Source organism: Parus major, chromosome 10 (genome assembly GCF_001522545.3).
Source record: "Parus major isolate Abel chromosome 10, Parus_major1.1, whole genome shotgun sequence".
NCBI lineage: Eukaryota > Metazoa > Chordata > Aves > Passeriformes > Paridae > Parus > Parus major.
In genome coordinates, this window is record NC_031779.1 from 19,931,934 (window position 1) to 19,953,567 (window position 21,634).

General features: G+C 62.8%; 2 protein-coding genes across 8 annotated transcripts; both read right to left on the minus strand.

Moving 5' to 3' along the window:
• Positions 1–361: 361 nt before the first annotated feature.
• FES (FES proto-oncogene, tyrosine kinase) lies at positions 362–6,300 on the minus strand. 5 transcript variants are annotated; one of them, XM_033517022.1, is made up of 19 exons: positions 6,163–6,300; positions 5,174–5,335; positions 4,906–5,079; positions 4,741–4,837; positions 4,197–4,380; positions 3,943–4,080; positions 3,714–3,833; positions 3,518–3,637; positions 3,262–3,448; positions 3,103–3,180; positions 2,678–2,887; positions 2,466–2,588; positions 2,218–2,271; positions 1,979–2,097; positions 1,686–1,780; positions 1,470–1,593; positions 1,203–1,360; positions 851–973; positions 362–714 (listed from the first exon to the last, which is right to left on the minus strand). In XM_033517022.1, the coding sequence occupies exons 1-19, from the start codon at positions 6,283–6,285 to the stop codon at positions 572–574; spliced, it is 2,532 nt and encodes an 843-aa protein (XP_033372913.1). In that variant the 5' UTR covers positions 6,286–6,300; the 3' UTR covers positions 362–571. The 5 variants fall into 5 exon arrangements, with proteins under 5 accessions (XP_033372913.1, XP_033372915.1, XP_033372912.1 ...); XM_033517024.1 differs by having other exon boundaries at positions 2,678–2,833; positions 3,515–3,637; XM_033517021.1 differs by having other exon boundaries at positions 3,515–3,637.
• Positions 6,301–7,931: 1,631 nt separating this feature from the next.
• FURIN (furin, paired basic amino acid cleaving enzyme) lies at positions 7,932–21,340 on the minus strand. Of its 3 annotated transcripts, none has more exons than XM_015639184.3 (16): positions 21,247–21,340; positions 19,027–19,402; positions 15,993–16,091; positions 15,282–15,377; positions 14,597–14,725; positions 14,273–14,349; positions 13,829–13,917; positions 13,449–13,621; positions 12,388–12,600; positions 12,197–12,297; positions 11,974–12,077; positions 11,669–11,786; positions 10,588–10,767; positions 10,361–10,485; positions 9,833–9,949; positions 7,932–9,756 (listed from the first exon to the last, which is right to left on the minus strand). In XM_015639184.3, the coding sequence occupies exons 2-16, from the start codon at positions 19,204–19,206 to the stop codon at positions 9,188–9,190; spliced, it is 2,370 nt and encodes a 789-aa protein (XP_015494670.1). In that variant the 5' UTR covers positions 19,207–19,402; positions 21,247–21,340; the 3' UTR covers positions 7,932–9,187. The 3 variants fall into 3 exon arrangements, with proteins under 3 accessions (XP_015494670.1, XP_018863491.1, XP_015494671.1); XM_019007946.2 differs by having other exon boundaries at positions 21,201–21,263; XM_015639185.3 differs by lacking the exon at positions 15,993–16,091.
• Between the last annotated feature and the right edge of the window lie 294 nt (positions 21,341–21,634).

Here is a 21,634-nt window from a genome sequence, read left to right on the forward strand (position 1 = left end):
CCGGCCGGGACACCGCCTGCGGCACCGAACCGGCCAGGAGACCGCTCTGGGACCGAATTGTCCAGGAGACCGCTGCGGGACCGGGCCGGGACACCTGCACAGCCCCGGGAACGGGAGCAGCCATCCCCAAACCCTGCTGCTGAGTCGATTTGCCAGGGGCCATCCCAGTACCCTCTCCCAGTGTGCCCCATCCCGATGTGCCCCATCCGGGTGCTCCATCCCACTGCTCTGTCCCAGTGCCCTGTCTCAGTTCCCTGCATGTACCCTGTCCTGGTACTTCATCTTGGTACACCATGCCCGTCCTGGTGCATCATCCCAGTGTCCCATCCCAGTGCAGTACAGGCCCGTGTCCCCTCACGGCTTCTAGATGCACAGCTGCAGAGCTCTTGTATTTATTGTACAAGATGAAGCTGGGCAGGAGCTGTGGGTGCCATGTCCCGCCCTGGGGCATGCAGGACCCCTGCCTTTGGCACTCAAGCACTGCACAGCCACCCTGCAGTGCCCACGGCCCAGACTCTGTGATGCCTCCAAGCACTGCCATGGGATGGATCCAAGGCCCTGGTGCTCCCTGTCACCGGAGCCTCTTGCGGATGGCAACAAGATCCTGGTGGATGGTGCTGAAGCTGGGCCGCTTGCAAGGGTCATACTCCCAGCAGCGATGCATCAGCTGGTACACCTCCTCAGGGCACTGCTCAGGAGGGTCCAGCCGCATCCCTGGGGCAACAGAGATGGGGACATGGATTACTGGCCCCTCACTCCCTGTCTGGCCCATCCCACAGGCACAGCTCTGCAGTGCTGGACCCACAGCTCATGGTGGCACTCAGGAGCCAGCCCCAGCCGTGACCCCTACCATGTTCCACTGCCTCCCGTGTTTGCTGGTTGCTGAGGTTGGCATAGGGGACAGCACCCAGGCTGAAGGCTTCCCACAGCAGGATCCCAAAGCTCCAGACATCACTCTCTGAGCTGTATCGGCCTGGGGACATGGGGCAGGACAAATGGTGTTGGCAGGGGACACCCATGTCACCACTGCCCAGCTGTGCCCTGAGCTGTGCCAGCTGATGCAGCACTGCTCCTGAGGGCTGAGGTGCTCCGGGTGTCTGCCTCCCTCCTCAGGACCAAGTGAGTGGGAGTGGGATAGTGCCAGACTTCTGGCTCCCAGATAAGCTGCGGGGTGCCAGGCCATGACCAGCTCCATCCTGTACCATAATTGAGTGCTTCAGGGGCCGTCCACTTGACAGGGATTTGCTTCATCCCTCCTGTGGAGGCATAGATGCCATCCTCCTCCTCCCGTGACATCCCAAAATCACTGATCTTCAGGGTGTTCCTCTCTGTCACCAAGCAGTTGCGAGCAGCCAGGTCCCTGAAACAGCCCCAAGCAATCAGCTTATGTACCCAGCTGTCCCTGGGGCTCCACCTGGCACACGGGGCAGTGAGAATTCCAGGGCTGCCCCTGTCCTGCCAGGGCCTACCTGTGGATGCAGTGCTTGCTCTCCAAGTACTCCATACCGGCGGCAGCATTCTCCGTCATCTTGACCAGCTCCTTCACCCGGAGGTGGGGACCCTCAGTGCGCAGGAAGGTCAGGAAGTCCCCCCCTGTGCCCAGATTGCAGAGGCGGTGGGTGCCCAGGCACACCCGACAGGCTCACCCGTGTGTGCGTGGGGACGGCGGCGATGGGGCTGCTCACCCTGCACCAGCTCCATCACGATGTAAATGGGCTGCTTCTGCGTGCAGACACCAATGAGCCGCACAATGTTCGGGTGCCTGTACTGCTTGAGAATCCTGTGGGGACGAGGGTGGGCACTGTGAGTGTAGGGGGGCCCAGCTGCCCTGGGCACAAGCCACCCATTGCCATCCCCAGGGCACTCTGCCCAGCCAGCCCAGGGACACAGCCCTCAGCAGGAGGGTGCTGCAGCCCCAGAAGGGTCAAACAGCTGCAAGAATGGACAAATGTGACAGAAGCCCAATGGCCACACGGACCTGGCTTCCTGCAGGAACTTGGCCTTGAGCTCAGGCGGAAGGGTTTCCCGGCAGGATTTCACAGCTACAGGGGTGTTGTCAGTGCGCAGGCGTCCGCTGAACACCTCCCCAAAGTTACCCTTCCGAGACACAGGTGCACCAGGCTCAGCTCACCATGTGGCCCAAGGCAACCCTTGTCCTCCTGTAGACCCTGTGAGGGCAGCCCTGCCCTCCTACAGATCCCACAGCACCCATCTCACCCGACCAATGCGTTCCCCCAGCAGCACATCCTCGTGGTTGAGCACCCATTTGTCCTGCAGCAAACAGACACCAGTGAGCTGCCCCTGGCCCACATACCCCTGCAACCCCCTCTCTGGCAGAGCCCCAGGTCCAAGCCCCTCTGTCTCGCTGGAGAAGTATGTCTGTGGCTCTCAGCCCAGTCATGGACAGGAGGAAGAGCCGGGCAGAGCTGCCCCTGCACTCTGCCCCTCCCCATTGCCTGTATCACCTTGGGCACAGCCCTGGCAAGGACAATGCCACTCTTGCGTGTGATGGGCTGCTGGCTCTGCAGGAGGTGCTGGATGAGCAGTGGAATGGTGGGGAAGCTATCACCCTCCAGCCGAAACACGTTCTGCAGGAAGGGAGGCCAAGAGATTGTGAGGAACCTGTGCCTGCCCATGCAAGGCCACCCCAGCCATCCCCCCCCTTGTGGACACTGACATTGGCAGCCTGGATGATGAAGTGCCGGGGCTGCCCATCCCACAGCACGCTGAGCACGTACTCCTGCTTGCCCTGGCTCTCCCGCACCAGGAAGTCCCCACTGCAGGTCAGCAGCTCCTGAACCTCCGAACGTGGGATGGCCCCGTGGTACCAGACCTGCTGGCACAGCGGCTTCTGCACGTCTGGGATTAGGGGCACAGGGGGTGGCAGCTGGAAGGAGACAAGATGAGCCCAGACATGCACACTACTACTGAGTTGTGCCAGAGGTGGGGCAGCAGCAGTGTCTGGAAGCTGTGCCTGGGGCAGGTGTGAACAGAATCTGGAGGTGCTGAAGCAAGGGAGGCTCTGTGGCCAGAAAGGAAAGGACGGGCTCAGCAAGAGAGCTGGGTGGAGAGCAGGGTGGCTGGAGGTGCCCAGGGGCTCACCGAGTACTTTGGGCTGAAGATGCCTGTGATGTGGTTCTTTAGAGTCTCCAGTGCACTGGCCCCGCTCCGCTCCTGCTCCTGGAAGGACGAACGGGCTGTGCATCAGCTGTGCACCCCATCCATGCAGCTTCCAGAGCACAGGGGGCAAGACTGACTCACTGTGGAGGAGATGGACTGCCGATCCTCTGGCAGAGGCAGGGCAGGCAGGGCGTCCCTGGTGCCCAGCTCTGCCAGCTTCCTGGCCAGCAGATCCCGCTGCACCTGCAGCTTGGCCTGGGCACAGAGGCAGCCCTCGAGTTGCTGCCGTGCCTCATGCAGCCCCTGCCGTCTGCCCAACAAGTACACCCTGGGGAGGGGAAGGGGCAGTCAGCACCTGCTGCCCTGACCCCTTCCCCCCTCTGCTGCACCTCACCGCTCCCCGGGGCTCCGGCCCTGCTCCTCTTCATGGATCTCTGCCTTCAGCTCCCGCGTCTGCTGCTCCTTGATGCTCACGGCCTCTGTGGCAGCCACCAACTCCTCCTCAACTGATGTCAGGCTGCAAGAGACGTGTGGTGGCAGGGGGATTATCCCCTGCCCCTCACCTGCCCCTGCCCATAGCTAGTCTCACTCACCAGTGCTGGACACTTTCAAGGGTCAGCTCATTCAGCTGCAGCTCCCCTGGCAGCAGGTTTTCTGTGTCCTCCAGCAGACTCTCATCAAAGGACACAGCTGGTGGCACCTCAGATTCGTACCTGTGGGCACCCAGCACAGCTCTGCCTCCACTTACCCCATGCCGGCTCTGCCACTCAACGGCAGCAGGGCCGTACCCAGCAGAGGGACTGTGGCTGTGTGGAGCCATACTGGTGGCTCTGGATGAAGCTGCTGTACTCAGTGGCAGGGTCGATGGCCTGGATGGCACTGGCAATCTCCTGGTGCATGGCCAACATATCCTCCTGTACCAGGCTGCTGATGCTGCAGTACTCCCTGAGGATCTCCTTTCTGTGGGAGCACTTCTGGTTCTGTGGGGCCATGGGGGTGCCCAGGGGCTGGCAGCAGGGCACAGGATGGGCAGTGGGGCATGGGGTGGGCAGTGGGACAGGCAGAGCTCTTCTTACAGGACAAGGACCATCTCCTGCTGCAGACTGTAGAGGGACTGATGCAGACTGGGCAGCACGCGCTGGTAGTGGTGCTGGTGGTGCAATGCAGCTGCCTGCACAGCCAGAACGTACTGGTTGTGCAGGGCATGGAGCTTCCAGAGGCTGCGCACGTACTTCTCCTTTGCCTTGTCCCGCTCCTTGTCTGTGGAGAGAGGCTGTGGAAAACCCCAACCGCCAGCACATCACCTGACCCAGCACTGGGGCAGGGGTCAGAGGGTAAGGGCTGGGAGAGGGTCCCAAGGCAGGCAGGGGGACCAAGCCTGGGGTGGTTACACTGTGACACAGGGATGCTCCTGACCCACAGCGTGGTGTCCCAAGGCCCCCAGACTTCTGCCTGGTTTCTTGGGGGCCAGGCTGGGTTCTCCTCTATGCTACCCATCCCCAGAACCCCCACCCACTCCAGGCTGAGCTGTAGTTTCCACAGAGTGTGGGGTGCTCCAGCCATCCTTGACCTTTGTGGGAAGCTGGAAGGTTATGCAGGGGACAGGGGCCAGGCTGGCACCTTTGCTGGCCTCCTGGTACTTGCGCTTGGCCTGGGCGCTGTCACGTGCCAGGCTGCGGTACTGTGCCTTCAGCTTCTCCATCTCCTGCTGCGTCGTCTGGAGAGGGACAAAGTCAGGGAGTGGGTTCAGCACATTCTCTTGTTCCCCTGCTGGCTCCAGCATACCCGGCTATACTCCTGGCTGAGCTGTTGCCACTGCTCGCTGAAGGCCTTGCGCAGCTGCTGCTTGTCGTGGATGAGCAGGCTCAGCTTGGCCAGCGGCCCCGCCGCCAGTTCCTCCGCATGGCGCCGCAGGGTCTGGCTCAGCATCTCTGTCCGGCTCACCAGCACCGACCAGGACTGCACGAAAGGGAATCAGGGATGGGCGGAGATGGCATCTTCCAGCACCTCACTGGGCTCTGCAGGGCACAGTCCCACTCTGGGGCATCCCTACCTTCTCGATCTGACCACCACGGTCACCATGGAGCTGCCAAGCGCCTTCCTGCTTTTCCAGCTGGGAGAACATGTGGTGCAGCATCCCTGCATACTCCCGGTCACTCTTGGCCCGCTGTGACATCCACTTCTTCATCAGCTCCAGGAGACGCAGTTCCCCATCCTGCAGCCGCAGCAGCGCACTGTGCCCCTGTGGGCACCACAGCTCCGGCCCAAAGCCCATGGCCCCACTGTCCAGCCAGGGGAAGTCTGTGGGGCACCAGGACAACCTGAGCCACAACTGCTGCCCTGTACTGCCTGCACCAGTGGCCTGGGCCCTCTGCGTTTCACACCCTCCTGCCCCATCATCCGGTCTCTGCAGCAGAGATGACCCTCCCCGCCCATTGCAAACAGCCTTACAAAGCACATTCAAAGCAGCAGGATGAGTGCTGCAAGCCCTGTGGGAGCTGGGGTCTGTGGGGATGGTGCTGGGAAGGAGGAAGTGTGGAGCTGTACACAGCAGTGTCACCTCTGCCATGCACAGGGCTGCTCCCCAAGGGCAGCACAGCCACATCCCCCACCCCTGGCAGGCACCAGCCCCTCTTCTCTGGCAGCTCCAGTCCTGTCCTGCCCATTGCCACTGTCACCCCTGTGCCCACGGTGTGAGAGCTCCTGGGGCCGGGATACTGGTGGGAAGCCAGCAGAAGCAGAAGAGGGTGCTGAGCCCCAAAGAAAGGTGGTGAACCTGGACACATCCCAGCACGCAGGACTCCAGTAAGGCCACTGGGAGCCAAACTGATCCCAGCGGCAGTCCCTGGCTGCCCTGCCCTGAAGCAAGAGTGCAGCAGGAGCAGGAGAGTCTTAAGGCACCTCCCTGTGCAGGGCAGGATGTCCCCTGGACCAGCCCTTGACCTCACCAAGACCCACACCCCCAACCCCCTCCCCCAGCCCTACAAAGGCGTCCCCCTGTCTCTGCTAGAACCCCACCAGGGCACAGTCCTTCCAACCTACGTTTGTTGCTAGGTCTTCGTTGTGAGGCTGCTGCTGGTGTCCTGCTGGGGCTGGGACTGGTGCGGTCGGGACCTGGTGCAGCTCTGGTTCCCAGGGAGGAACAGGAAACCCAGTGCTGACCATACAGCCATTGCGAGATTTCCTGCGCTTCCTCCCCTCCCTGCCAGTCCCCACGCCAGCAGCCGACGCCACCACACAGCTCTGCTGCAGCTGGGCAGTTCCCAGCCCCACCACTCCTCCCAGCTGTCTCCCACCAGGGCCTGACACCACCAGGTCCAGCCCTGTATACCCAGAGCTCCACTGCCCCTGTGGAGCCTCCACTCAGCACCAGTCCCACCCAGCAGAGCTCCCTCAGCCATGCCTGATCCTGCCTGACTCCTAGTCCCACTCCATGGCCCTTTGTCCCTCCAAGAGACTGCAGCACCTGGGGGGGTCCTGAGGACTCTGTGCAGTCCCACTGAATGTGGCCAGCCTGTCTGCAGGACAGAGCACCCACCGATGGACACCCACACTGCCCCAGCCCTTGCTGCCAGCCTGCATCCACATAGTTAGGACCACACTCCCTGTGACAGCCCTGGGCACCTCCTCCTCGAAGGGCTTCACTGGTGCCACGGTGGCACTGCTCAGCCCTGGCAGCTGCATCACACGGGGCAGCTGCCACCACCACTGCCTTTGCCCAGTGCCACAGCCCAGGTCAGCTCCACTCAGCTCAGCCTAGCCACCGCTGGGTGTCTTGGCCTGAGCCCTCTCCTGTGACTGCCAGGGAGGATCCGGCGCCAGAGGAGTTTCAATGTCACCTGCAGGACACTGCCGGGCCGATTCCACTTTTAGAGGAAGTCAGGGAAAAAGAGTGTCAGGCGGAAGTTTTGCTGACTCGCCTTTCTAGAGAGGAGCAATGCGGGGCGGCCACGCCCTGGAGCAGCTCCAAGGCAGGGGCTGCCACCGCCACCATCCCTTCAGCATCCCCCAGGCGGCGTGGGTCCCCTGGCGCTGCTCCTGGGCGGTCAGGGCTGGGCGGCTCTGCATCCCACCCCAAGTGCAAGAGCTCTCTTTGGAAGCCCCGATTGCTGCCCGGCCCCAGCCCCGCCCGTCGTGAGAAGAACAAGAGCGAGGTGAGAGCGCTGCAGCCCGTGCTGAGCGGGGGAAGCCGCTGCGGCCCCAGACACAGCGAGCCCGAGCGACTCCGCAGAGAGGAGCTGCCTCTGTGACGGAACGCAGCCCCAACAGGCTCTTTAGTGGAGGCCAGGAGCCGGTGGTGGGGCTAGGTGAGGCTGGGGTGGGCTGTGTCTGCAGCTTGGCCGCAGCACGAATGGGGCCCAGGTCCAGCCTGGCCATTCCTGCAGCAGGGGCACCGTGCTCCGGCTGCAGGGCTGTGCTGGACACAGGGGCTGCAGCCAGGCCCCAGGCTGTGGTGAAGGGACTGAGCCTCCTGCTGTGGGAAAGGGGTGCGAGGTGTCCAGGCTTTTCACACACACATGCACGCTCGTGCAGCCAGTTCCTGAATCAGCTGCCCTCGATGCACGCCCCCATGAGCAGCTGCTTCCCCTCAGCTGAAGGAGATTCCCTGCCTCTCCCCACCGCATCTCCTGCCCAGCACTGGCTGCTGCCCACAGCCAGGGAAGGGTAGTCCGTGGCCCTGGGGGAAGGTCTGCAGGCAGGGCTCCAGCCACCCCCTGCACCTGCGGAGCAGATCTGGTCCCACAGTCCCTGTGGCCAGGCCACTGCCCCAGCCGGGGCACCCACGGCATACAGAGCACAGGCAGCGGGGCTGGTTTGCATAGTTCTGAACATTTAATAACTCAGTCTCTCTAGCGTTATATCCACATCCATTAAATTAAAAACAGGCTCAGGAGGCAGCTCCCGGCTGATTAAATTACAAGAAAAAATTACTGTGCACCAAAATGTTGTTATAGAAAAATAGTCCTGTGGCCCCTGGTCAGTGGCTCCGTCCATGGCTGGCGCAGGTGGGAGCCTACACCATGGCCCCGGTGTGTGGCGGCGGACGGCAGAGGGGCTCGTGGCACTGTCCCCCAGCCCACAGGGAAGGGGCAGCAAGGGCAAGGGCTCCAGCAGGGAGCAGAACAGATTGTCACCAAGTGGGGGCAAGGCACGTCAGGGGGCTAGGGCTGCAGGAATGCTGGGCACTGCCCAGCACAGGCAGGACGCAGGCAGAGCTGGAGCAGTGCTGGCACTGGCGCTGACAGTCCCAGCCAGCAGCACCTACAGCCCTGCCCAGGGGCAGAACACAAGGGGCCCAAGGCAGCCCCCCAAAGCAGGGACTGTGTGAGGGGTCCCTGCCCAGGCTGTGGGCTGTGCCATGGGCACAGGGTCAGGCGGTGCTCAGCCTGATGCTCCCCGGTGCCAGGGCCCCTACCCGCTGCAGGCAGCGGCGGTGGGATGGGCAGGCAGTGGGCAGCAGCAACAGCTGAGGCCTGGCCGTTATTGCTGTTGAAGGGCACGAGTGGAAGCAGACAGGCCCAGGGGAGGCAGCAGGGAGCTGGGACACAACAAAGTGAGCCTGGGATGCAGCTCCGCAGGGGCCGAGGGTGGGAGGGGCAGGGGGATGCTGTGGCAGAGGCTGGGCTCAGCCCTGGGGGCAGAGCCACCCCTGCCCCAGCCAGCCCACCTTGAACCGTGGCAACCCAAGGACTTCACACGCTGCCCACCCTGGAGAACTCACAGGACCCCAAGCAGCAGCCACAGACCCAGCATGGGAGACACTGCTGGCCAGGCAGGCCAGGAAGCATCAGGGACCCCACTGCCACCAAATGCCCATGCAAGGGGCACGGGATGGACGCAGGGCCAGGAGAGATGGTGCAAGACTGGGACGGTGCTGTGCTGGGGATGGTGCCTGCAGGACCATGCCTGGCCGCCCAGACTGGGGCTGAGGGACGGTGCCAGTGGATGGGAGCCGTGGGCTGCTGCAGTGCAGGAAAGGGACAGGGGCAGAGTCCAGGGCCCCTCAGCCTCACCTGCCCCAGCCCTGCGGTGCTGGGCAGGGAGGAGGGAGGGGCAGGAGGGCTCATCAAAGGGCACTTTGGTCTCTGATGAAGGCAGTCCTCTCGCTGTGGGCCTCATAATCCTCACCGTCCGACTCAGAGGGACCCTCCTCCTGCCAGATGTCAGAGGGGAGCCCCTTGTAGGAGATGATCCCACTGTCCAGGGCATACACCTTCACACCCCGGAGGCTGAAGCCTGAGCGTGCTTGCAGCACCAAGAAGATGGTGACAAAGATGATGACGATGAGGATGCAGCTGAGGCTGGCGATGAGGACAGGCAAGTTGACTGGAGGGGGGGCCTCAGCTGGTTCCTCCCCATCTGCCAGGGCAGGGGACGCACGGCTGCTCTGTGTCTGGTGGGAACAGGAGAGGTCTAGGCTGCTGAAGTGGGAGTGCGCAGGACAGGTGAGGCACTGGTTGGGGCCAGGTCCTGCACAGGTGGCACAGGAGGGGTGGCAGGGCAGGCAGAGGTGAGGTGCAATGGGCTCCACGCTGTTCTCCAAGTTGTAGTGTGTGCTCTGGACACCGGGTGCGAAGCCAGGAGGGCAGCGCTTCAGACAGCTCTTCTGGTGCAGGTAGTACCCCTCCTCACAGACTGTGGGACAGGCAGGGTCAGCACAGCCTGGGGGCTGCCTGTGCCCACATTCCCTCCCTGCTGTCCCCATACTCACCCACACAGGTCTGGCTGGGGGTCAGGGTCTTGCAGCCACTGCTCTCCAGCTGGTTGGAGAGGCTGGGGGAGTCGGTGGCCGTCCCATACAGCACAAGCGTGAACTTGGTAAGCGTGCCTGCAACAGTGCGGGGTGAGGACCACAGAGGTGCCCATGAGACCACCCATGCCTATGACAGGCACAGAGAGGGGGCTCACGCTGGTCCCCCATCCTGGCTGCCAGGGGACAGCAGGGTTGTGCCCACCACCTGGGAGAGTGCCTCTTGTGGGGCCACGCCCCTGCAGAGGAGTCCCAAGGGGAAGGGGATCAGGTGAGCTGGCACAGGGTCTCTTGCCTGGACTCCTGCTGCCCCAGAGGGGCTGCAGCACCATCCCACATGCCCAAGTCCAGCCTCTCCCCAGCCACATCATCCAAAACATCCAAGATGTTACTGGCCCCTCAGCTCAGGAGCGGCAGGGGGAAGCTGGGTGAGCACACCTTGCATCCCAGACTTGGAGGGAGGCAGTGGATGGGGAAGGACACCCCTACCGTAGTTCTTGGCATCACTGGTGTTCTCAATCTCCAGCACCCACTCCCCAGAGGGGTCCTCATCCCATGAGTGCGTTGTCATGAAGGCCCAATCATTGAAGCCATCAGCCGAGAAGTCGTGGGGTCTACGCACCAGAGACAAGATGTGAGCGCGAGCGTGTCCCAAACCCAACTGGGCCAGCCTAGGCCAGGGGCCAGCCTGGGGCATCCCACAGCCCAGCACCCACCTGGCAGCCAGGAGGGTGGAGCGGGTGCCCATGGGGCTGACCAGGTGGATGGCCAGGTCCCCCCGCCGGTTGTAGGACAGCGTCAGCCTGGCCTGGGCATGCTCCAGCCGGCTGATGTAGTTGGCTTTCCCCAGGCAGGCATCCACTTTCCGCCGTACTTCGAGACGCTTCCCAATGTCCCTGCCGAGGACAGGCATGTGTGAAGTCAGTCCCAGATCAGGGGGATGTGCCAGAGTCCCCATTCCTTGCTGTGGGGCTCTGCAGCTGTTCTGGGGACTGGGCACCAGGGCAGCTAGAGCAGGAATCAAATCCGCAGTGGGTCAGAGTGGCAGCCCCAGTGTACCATTCCCAGACGGGTGCAGACAGGAGAAGGGGCACCCCAGCTCTTGGGCATGGCAGGGGGAACTGCTCTACCCAGTGCTGCCTCCCCAGGCACCGCTCCATGCAAACCCTGAATAGGCCCTTTATCCACACACTGCGGGCCAGCTACACCCTGCATGGCACAGCCAGGGGCGGGATGGGCAGTGCTGTCCCCATCCTGCTGCTGGCGTGCAGCCGCTCCCCGCCACGATGCTGGCACAGGATGTGCCTGCTGTATCCACACAGGGCTGGCTCCCCAGGGGGGGCAGGGCAGGGCCCAGCCCTAGCTCCCTTCATGCACAGGAACATGATCCCCCCCACCCGGGAGCCCCTAGGGAGTGCCCCGGCCACAGACAAGACTGCACATGCTGCACTGTGGCAGCAACAGCCAAGCAGGACTCAAAGGAGCTTCTGTCTGCCCCCTGAAAAGCCCCTCTGTCCAGGATGACTCGTGCTGGCTGCACCCCAACCACAGCGCCCCAGTCTGCCCACGTTCACTGGCCCAGCCCTACAGCCAGGAAGGCTCAGTGACGTCAGAGCGGGATGGCTGGAGGTGCCTTCCTCAGCTCTCCCCAGGCTCTCTCACAGGAGGATGCTCCAAGGGTCTTAGCAGCAGTCCTGTCCCTGAGACTCTCCCCACTCCCTCCTCTGGGTCCAGAGGCTCTCAAGCTCCTGTGCTGAACAGATGCCAAGTTATCCTCCTGGGCTCACCAGCCCATACCTGGGCTCTGCAAGGATGTCAATGACACACTTCCTCTGAGGTCCCACCGTGGTCCAGTTCTTGGCCAGGCTCACCATGGCCCCAGCATCCAGCAGGCCGTAGCCGTACGAGTGGCTGACTGTGGACAAAGAGGGGGTCAGCACAGCTCCGGGGGTACCCAGTGGGGGAAGTTTGCCTGACCATGCTGCATGCTCACTGGGCTCTCCTGCCTCCTTCACCCCACAGGGCTGCCAGAGCAGTCTGCCTCAGCACCCCAAGGCTAGTGGTACACATGGGACTGGGAGACCCCAGTCCCAGCCCAGTACCTTTGCGGCCAACACCATTGGTGACCCAGTCATTGGCATTCAGGTGAGCTGGCTTCGAGGTCTGCACCACCAGGTGCTGCATGTCCCGCCAGGTCAGGTTCTTGCTACAGGGAGACACAAAGCTCAGATCAGTGCTAGTTCCTGCTGGCCCCAGGTCCAGGTGCCACTGCTGCACGGGGCTGGCACAGCCATGCCCATCCAGCCCCCTGTGTCCCACCCTTACTTGGCTTCCAGGGCGAGGGCGATGATGCCAGCGGCCAGGGGCGCGGAGGCTGACGTCCCGGTGTGCAGCTCAGTGCACTTCTGCCTGAGGTCAGTCGTCACCTGCGAGGAGGAGTGCCAGGGCAGGAAATGCTGCAGGCACATCCCACCCCCTGAGCCCCTGGCCTGCAGACAGCAGCAGCCCCCACTCACAATCTGCTTCTCATTCTGGTTGCCACTGCTGTAGGTGGTGGCAAGGGTGGAGGAGCAGGCCTCGCTGTACCAGGGCACGTTGCCGTACTGTGTGGTGCTGCTGATGGACAGCGTGTAGATGCTGTTGGTGTAACCGTCACAGTTGCAGCTGTCATGCTCACGGCCCCCATTCCCAGATGCCCAGACGAAGATGGAGCCCAGCCCGCCTCGGCCCTAGCAACAGAGGCAGGGTGAGGGCAAGCACCAACACTGCCACAGACAGGAAACCCCAGGAGCTGGGGACAGGTGGACGGTGCCAGCCTGAGTCACACAGATGGAGCAGATGCAGCTGGGATACAGGGGACAGCATGACACTCCAGTCACAGCCCACCAACCTGGGTGCCCTCACCTAGGCCTATGGAGGGTGCCCAGCACCTTGGCAGAGGCTCCAGGGCTGTAACAGTGGGTAACACACCAGGCAGCAGGAGGCCCAGACAATGTGAGGCTTCCAGGAGCCCAAGTCTTTTTCTGCTCAGAAGTCACCTGGCCTGACTCTGTGTGGGATTGCAGTGCCAGGCAGAGCTGCAGGAGCTCACAATACAGTCCTGGCCATGCCTCAACACCTAAATGTGGCAGCTACCCGCACAGAGGATGTGACAGAGTCAGCATGGCGCCTGAATCTCTCTGTAGGGAATCCTGGGCAGAACATGACATCTCCCCAGGCGGGTGACACTGCCAGCTCAAAGGGACAGCGGAGGAGGAGGATGGGTGGAGGAAGTGGGGGAGAGCAGCTGGCACAAAACCAGACAAGAACCAGGAGAGGGCTTGGGAGAGCAGGGAGAGAGCATCCCACACAGGAGCCCTCACAGCAGTGAGATAACACCATATGGGAGGAGTCCTGACTCAGAGCCATCACACAGGAAGAACAAGAAAAACTAACAGAGCCTGATCCTAGATATGGGGCTGAAAGATGGCTCATCCCAGGAAGGCCAGGGTAACAATGAGGACAGGAAAAGGGAAGGGAGACCTGGAGGGAGAGCAGGAGTAAGGCCAGTGCTCCCCTAGCAAACCCTCCTTCTCACCTGGCTGACCCCACGGAAGAAAGCCTCCTCTGCCAGCCGGGCCGGGCCATCCACAGTCTTGCCGTCGTCCTCAGGGCCCCAGCTGGCACTGTAGATGTGGATGTGGTTGGGGTTGAGACCCAGGGAATGGGCCTCCACAGCATCGGTCACCTCCCCATCCAGCATGCGCACACCTAGGGCCAGACAGCAAATGTCATGGGCAGCCAGCTGGGGCAGAGTGGCCACAGTGCCGCTGGTGAGAACCCTCCAACCCCTGCTGCCACCTGTACCGTGGGCTGTCACAGGGCTGCTGCAGCCAGCAGTGCCAGGGTCCCCAGCTCAGCTGCTGCTGAGGCCACTCAGTGCTCACAGGACCCCACGCAGGGCAGAGCAGCACCCACCTCCGATCCTGGCATTGTACGCCACACCAACACCACAGATCCCGTTGTTTGCCACAGCAGCCACTTCCCCAGCACAGCGCGTGCCATGCCTGTAACCAGAAGAGGACAAAGCATGCTCATACAGGGTGTGAGGAGCACAGGGGTCGGTACTGGCTGCAGCCCCAGCAATCCCCACCCGGGCTGCCTCCTGTCCCCTCAGACCAGGTAGCCAATGAAGGCTCCTCCATCTGCCCCTCCTGCTCCAGAGCCAGGGCACTGAACAGCCCACAATGGCTCTGGGCAGAAAAAGGATGCTGCTAACATCAAAAAGGGAGGTGAAGCATTCCCCACGGGGCAGAAGTATGCCGCCAGCCTCACAGCTTCCAGCAGCCCATGTGGGGTGGCGCTGCACCAAGTCCCTGCCACACTTCAGCTCTGTATCTTCACCCCTCCCTCCTGCCTCACCTGTTGTCATTCATCTGTGTGTAGCGGGGCTGTGGGTCTGGGTCCTGGTCATTGACGTCAAAACTTGCCCCTGGGTCCTGGAAGACAAATTGGACACTTGGAGACTGCCTACCTTAGCCACTGAGCCCCGCTGGCCTTACTTCATGCCTGCACTCTATGGCCTGAGGCTGAGCTGAGCAGGGTGGGAGGCTCCAATCCCACCTCCACGTCCCACCATGGTGGGTACTAGCCCTGCACTTCACAGCTCTGAGGTTGCCATGCACAGACACAGCAGCCCAGACCAGCTCCCATGGCACTCCGCCCTGCACCATCACCCAAACTCACATAGTTGGCCTCCAGGTCAGGGTGGTTCTTCTCAATGCCGTCATCCAGGATGGACACCACTATGCCCTTGCCCGTGTATCCCTGTTCCCAGGCCTGACGCACGTTCAGGTCCCGCTGGTTCGTGTTGTACTGCCAAGAGAAGCCTTGGTACTAGGAGATGCACCCAGCCACAGCCACTGTGATGGGAGTGTGCCCAAAACCCACCCAGCTCTCACCCTGCTCTTCTGTGCATTTCAATGAGGAACCACAGGGACCTGGGCACAGGGTTGGGCACAACTAGCTGAGAAGGGCTGCTCTGAAAGCAAGACTGAGCCCCAGGCTGTGCTTGTGTCCCACAGACAAGGCACCCTTTGCAGAGATACGGCTTGTGCCCACACTCCGGGAAGCAGGCAGAGGCATGGACCCATTCCTGGGCCAGACAAAAGGCAGCACCTCCTAGTCGAGTCCTGGGGCCCCCCCAGCCCTCCCAGCACTCCAGCCAGGAGCCACAGCTCTGCAAGCAGAGCCTCCTCCCTGGGGTGTTCCCATAACACAGCGCTGGGAGAAAGCTGCCCCAGGCTTTCCCCCTCCTCCTCCTCCCAGCCTAGCAGCCAACTGCCTGATAGCAGTTCCTAGGTTGCCACGTCTGTGTCCCCAGACTTTGCTGCAGTCATGAGCACATGCCCTTTCCTCACCCAACACTCACCAGGTACCACTGCTGCGGGAACTTCGGGTCTGTGGGCTCCATGAAAACGTCTCGCTTGGTCCTGCGCTTTGCCACCTGCTGCTCCAGCCACTGCACCTGAAGACAGAGAAAGTGTGGGGTCCTCCACTGACCCCTCATGCCCCCAGCCCTCAGCCTGCCTGGAGAAGCTCTCTCCAGGAAGCTCACAGTCAGCTCTGGCCTGGCAGAGTATTGGACCTGTCAGAGCTGCTGCCACCCCCAGTCCGCCCCTCCAGGCCCCCTGCCTGGCCGTGCCCTGCAAAAGCTGCACTCCAGTGGAGCGGGACGGTCAGAGAGCCAAGCTACACTGAGACACAGGCTGCCAAGAGCTGCCACACCACACCACACACCTTCCAGGGCCTGGGCTGAAGCCAGAGTATGAGGAAAACAGTAGCCCCCACACACCACTGCTCTGGGATCTGTTTATGGCCCTGCACACCTCATCCTGTGTACAAGCACACAGAACTCTCCTGGGAACAGAGGCTCTCAGGCTCTCCTGGGCCCTGGGATTCCAACAACCCCCAGGCCAATGACGCTGGCTCCACCAGCTCCCTGCCCTTGCCAGACACGCGTGTGCTCCCACCTGCCTCTGCCAAGGAGGGGTTAAGGCAGCTCAGCCCTGTCTCGTGCCCAGCACTGGCTCACGTGCCCCTGTGAAGTGCCCAGGACCAGTCAGGCCCTCCTCACTCGTACCTGCGGTTCCCTGGCCAAGCGGCTGTGCCAGGGCTGGTGGGGCGAGAGGGAGCGCTTCACCACGCCGCGGTGCTGGAAGTGGTAATAGTCACCAAAGATCTGCAACAGAGAAATGCTGCTCATGGGACAGACATGACAGCCTGGTCTCCTTGACTCTCTACACCCCATATCTGCAATCCTGAGCTCCAGGGCTGCCATGCACAGGCTTGGCCCCCTGCCCCAGAGTGGCTGGTGAGGCTTATGTCCAGTACTCTGGGTGGGACCTCCCGTGAGAAGCTATGGCAGCTGGTGACAAGGCAGCTGGGAAGACCCTGGAGTAGCAGAAATGCAGCTGCTGTGCACCTCACCCTCCTGCAGGTCCTCATATGGCAGCAAGTCTCACATTGCCCAAAAAAGCTACTGCCCTGGCTTGAAGGCCCCAGGCAAGCAGTGGCAGAGAGGGACAGGCCTTTCAGAGTCAGCCTGTGAGAGACACCAGACTCAGGGGACAAACCCACTGCTTCTTTCCCAATGCCAACCAGCTCCTCTTGGAAGAAGGTCCCAGTGGCTCCAGGCCCCACACCTCAGGTGGACCCAGCCAGGGCAGGGTCTTCACCAGCCTCTGCACCTCTGGACAGGCTCCTGGCTTCTCCCCAAGTACCCCACTGGAACACCAGCCTCCACCTGGGGCACAGGCAGTTTCAGTACGGCAGAGCAGGGGGCATGCAGGCATCCAACCCCAGCAGGGTCCGACTCCCACTGCCAAGCAGCTGTGCTGTGCTCACCCCAGCTCCACTCCCATGTGGGAACAGCCCAGACTGGGACTTCAGCACAGTCCAGCGTGGGGTAGGATGAGAATCCAGCACAGCTGGTGGGGACAGGAGGCCATGCTGCCGCCCAGATGGTTATTTTTAAACCCCAAACCCTCTCCAGTGCTGTCATTTCCGTATCCCCTCCCGCACATCCTGGGGCTGATGGACACAGTGGCCCCACCCTAACTATCCAGGGCCTCCCAGCCCAGCAGCCTGCTCTAACTAGGGAGAAGGGGCCAAGCACGCACCCAGTCCCCTGTGAGTCACAAAGCTCAGGCAGTAGCCACAGGCAGGATCCAGCTGCCTGGGCTGTGCTAGAGCTGGAGGGGCTGGGCTGCAAGTGCTGTAGGAATATGAGGACGTTTCACCCTCCTCCACCTCAGGCTGTCCCAAAACAGTCTGTTTGGGGCTAACAAACCTCCCCAGCCTATTAGAGCTCTGCAGATATGCTGCCAATTTGGACAGACCAGGCCGAGCAAGATGCACCCAGCTGAGCACCAGCTCAGCCCCAGGGCAGCAGCCAGCTCTCCCAGGTATGCACTTCACCCCAAACCCTGGACACGCTCCTCTGGCACACTGTGTTTCCCCAGGACAGCCCAGGATGATCCCCTGTCAGTTCAGAGCCCTTGAAGAGGTGTCATGGTACAAAACCTCTGCACAGGGCTGGTGTGAGAATACAAGCTGCAGGCTGCTTGCCCTCCCTCAGCATTCCCTCACCCCTTTTGGGGGTATGGACAGAGCCCAGATTGCTCCTGCACACAGATTGCAGCTCTGACTGGTCATCCAACTGGATTAGGTCTGCACTGACACCGTGGTGGCAGCCAGGAGCTGGCCAACCCACACAATTCCACCCTAATCTCCACTGTCCGTGTCCTCAGCAAGGGCAAAGCCACCCCCCAGCACCACGTGTCTCTGGTGCCAGTTCAGTGCTGCTGCCCAACCCCTGGCCACAGCTTGCAACTACTCTGGCCAGTCCCCAGGGCTAGAAGGCTGCCTGTATGCCTGACCACAGCCCCAGGAGTGGAGCAACATGCTGACTGTAGCCCAGTGGTGCGGGAGACAGGACCACCCCTCCCCGGGATGGCACTGCCGAGGGATGGCATCATCAGTGCCCTTCCCCAGTGACCCCAATCCCAGCAGCAGGGGGCAATGCCTGTGCCCCCTTTTCTGCACAATCCCAGCAGTGCAAACCCCCACACACCAACCTCACTGCCATCCACCGCCCCCACCTCTGACCCACGACCTGCCACTGCCCCCTGTGTCCTACTCAAGCCCTCCTCAAGGCCACTGGAACCAGTCATCAATATGCATACTGGCCTGACATGTTCTTTCCCCTGAGATCTGCCCTGAGAACACTGACAGAAGCTGCCTAAGGCCATGCCATGGCCCATCCAGGGTGGACACCCTCACTGGAGCCTAGCCACAACCCCCACAGTTCATTCCTATGGTACAAAGCCCGGAGGACTTGGGGCTCCCTGACCCAGGGGGCCCTGAGTAGCCAGTGCCCATACGGGGCTCCTTTTGGGTGGGAGGACAAGGTCATGCTGGCTCCTGTAGCAGCTACCTTCCCACTGCCACTGCTCCCAGCAGCTGCTCACAGCGAGGTCCTGACACCACAGCCACCAGTTGTGCAATTTCCTCTGGGATTTCAGCCTGCACTTCCTTCCCAGAGAGACAGCTCACTGCCAGCACAGCCATGCACGCTGCCTGGTCACTGTCTGACGGCAGTGGCCCCCCGTTGGGGGGACCTGCTGACACACCTTCTGTCAAGGACAGTTTAGTTTAGGGGTAAGAATACGCAGCTGCTGTCATAACCCCTCTGGGGATAGCTCAGAGGTGCTGCTGCCGTCCTGCTGAGCTGCAGCCAAGCTGCACTGGGCAGCTTGCTGTGGGGAGCAACAGTGGAATCTGGAAGCCTTGCCATCCATCATCACACCGCACTTCAAGTCCAGTTCTTTCAGACTAGGACAGGCTTTTCCTCCTTCCCCATGCAGTAGGCAGTGTGCCCAGCCATGTCACCAGAAGGTCCCAGTGACATGGGGAGGCCCTGGCTCCATACAGTTAATTGCCACCATCGAGTCAAGACAGCAGATGCTGGAAGGCCACAGCAAACAGGCAAAAACACAGTGGACCTGCTGCCAAAAAGAGCAGGCTCCAAGCCAGCTCTGGGACTAAGTTCAGCACCTGCCCAGACCATGGCAGAGAACACTAGTTCCATTAGAAGAGGGAAGCAGGAAACTTACCAGGCCTAAGTTGAGGAATCCATGCTTCCTGGCCAGCCTGTCAGCCTCCTGGGGTCCTGCAGGGACGAGCACAGCCCAGGTGTTGGTGTAAATACGCTGGGCCAGCACCTCCTGGTCCAGGAGAGTGAGGGCAACCACCAGAGTCCAGAGCAACAGCAGCGAGCAGGGTCTCAGATCCATCAGAGTATCGGGGTTCCTCGAGCTGGGGAGCAGGAGGGTCCCAGGAGCAGGAGAGTCCTGGGAGCAGCAGCCTCCCAGCGTCAGCACTCCGAGGCACACTGGCCTCTCTGCCCTGCTGGTCCCAGCTCAGCCCAAGCCCACATGGGGCCAAGCCCACAAAAGCACAGGAACAGACTGTCCAGGACAGAAGCACAATCTGCAGAGAGACAGGAGAATGGTCAGGCCCAGGGCACCTTTCCTCAGACCTACGGAGGGCAGGATGCACCATGCCGAGACATAGGTGAGCCACAGGGCAAGAAGGCCTTGGCACACAGCACCTGCTGCCCCCCACAGCACACTGACAGCTGAGGAGCTGCCTGGCTTGGCGGGGTGCCCACGTGGCTGCTCCTGCATGGAGATGCTGTTTACCTTGCCTATTACCCAATGTTTGCTTATAAACACAGGGAATCAACCAGGAGGAGAGGAGGGCACCAAAGGAGAGAAGAGGCAAGGCAAGGGACACTGTTCCTCCTGCTGCCACTACCCCTGCTCCAGCTGGGACTATCTGGGTACAGAGGTGGGAGCAACTGGGATGGGAAGCTCCAGTCCCAAGGGGAGACCAAAGGAGATGTTCTGAGGTGCTGTGCGAGGAATCCCAGTAAAATGAGAGACTGGAAGGAGGAAAGTCAAGGTGAGCTTCTGATCTCCAGCTAGCACAGCCCCAGGCTCTCATCTCCACAGCCATTGACCAGGCAGTGCCTGGCAGCCATGGCAAGCACTGTGCTGCCTGTTACCAGCAGCAGCTCAGCTGTGCCCTTCCCCTGGAGCACAACATGGTGACACCGGTGTGACTCATCCCCACAACTCAGTGGAAACCAGGACCAGGAAAAGGGGCACACCATCACCTCCAGCACGAACCCAGGGATGCCCAGGAAGAGCTCACACCTTGTGGGAGGGCAAATGCAAGAAGCTTGTAAGGAAAGAGAAGGGAGTGACCCATCCAGTGTAAGGGAGCCCACGACATGATGATGCCGGGGTGAGCTCCACACCCAGAGCTCCAGAGAGACTCTGGAATATCTGGTCATGCTTCAGAGACAGCTGGAAAGGTGAGAGCCGGCAGTTCCCAGAGGAGCCACATCCCCCTCTGTCCAGAAGCGGCCACAGCGAGCTGGCAGCTTGCAGTGCTGCGGGAGGCGAGAGCTCCCAGCAGCCGCCGGAGACCCCGCGTAGGGGTACGGCACAGACAGTGCAGCGACTCTGGCCAACGGGGCTTCCACAAGCGACCACACCTCGGCCAGTCCCGGGCCGGACCACCCCGTCGAAGCACCCAGAGCCGCGAGCACCCGCCGGAGGCTGTACGGGAGCCCCGGGAGCCAGACTCCCACGGCCCACAGCACGGCACAATGGAACACTATGTGCCATGGTTTACCAGAGCCTGTGCCGACGGGCCGGGCAGTTTCCCCACCTCGCTGGTCCCGGCGGTAGGAGCCGTCCCGCTCCGGCGGTGACCGCTGCACGTGGGGACGGTCCGGCCGCCGGGAGGGAGCGCGGACCCCGCGGCGCCTCCCCGCCGCCAGCGAACCAGCACCGCGTGCTGGGACAGCCCGGCCGCCGCACCGCGACCCGCCCGGGGCTCGCTACCCAAGGACCCAGCCCCGCACAACACCGACCCGGTGCCCCGCGCTGAGCGGCGGGCCCGGGCCTGCACCCGCGGGGCGGCTCCAGCGGCGGAGCTCCGGACGGCGGCGGCCGGGCTGGGGCCAGGGCGAGATGCGGCCTGGCTCCCCCTCGGCCTCCCGCAGCGGCGGCTCCGACTGCCCCCGCCGCAGCCCCGAGAGCGGCCGCCCGGCCCCCACTCGCTCCCGGGGACCGCTGGGCCCGCACATTCCCCGCCAGCGGCGCCTTTAGCCCGGGGCTGTCCAGCGGCTGCGGCCCCTCCGGTCCGCCCGGCCCCGGCCCCGCCGCCGCCCGGGTCCCGCCCGGCAGGGCAGCCCCAGCTGTCAAACCGCGCTCACCGGCGGGTCGAGCCATGCCAGGCCGATGCCGGTCCCGCGCCCTTACCGCGCGGCCTGCCCGCTCCGCTCCGTCCCGTCGGCAGCCGGGCCCGTCTGTCGGCGGCGCCGCGTCACGCCGCGGGGCGCCCGGAGCGCCCGCCCCGGAGCCGGGCCCGGCCCAAGCAGGGGCGGCCGGGGCGGCCGGCGGGGCCGCTTGTTTACGCCGCGCAGCTGTCAGCGCCGCCCGGCCCCGCCCCGACGGCCGAGCCACCGGCCCCGCGCGGCTCCCTCGGCCCGGCACGGCCCGGCCCGGCCCGGCCGCCGCTCTGCCGGGCGCCGCCGGATGCCGTCACCGCCGCCCGCCCCTCCCGGCCCGTGCTGCAGCGCCGGCTCCGGCACGGACCCCCGGCAGCCCCTCCGCACCGCCTGCCCGGGGCACCGCCAGAATCGGGGCC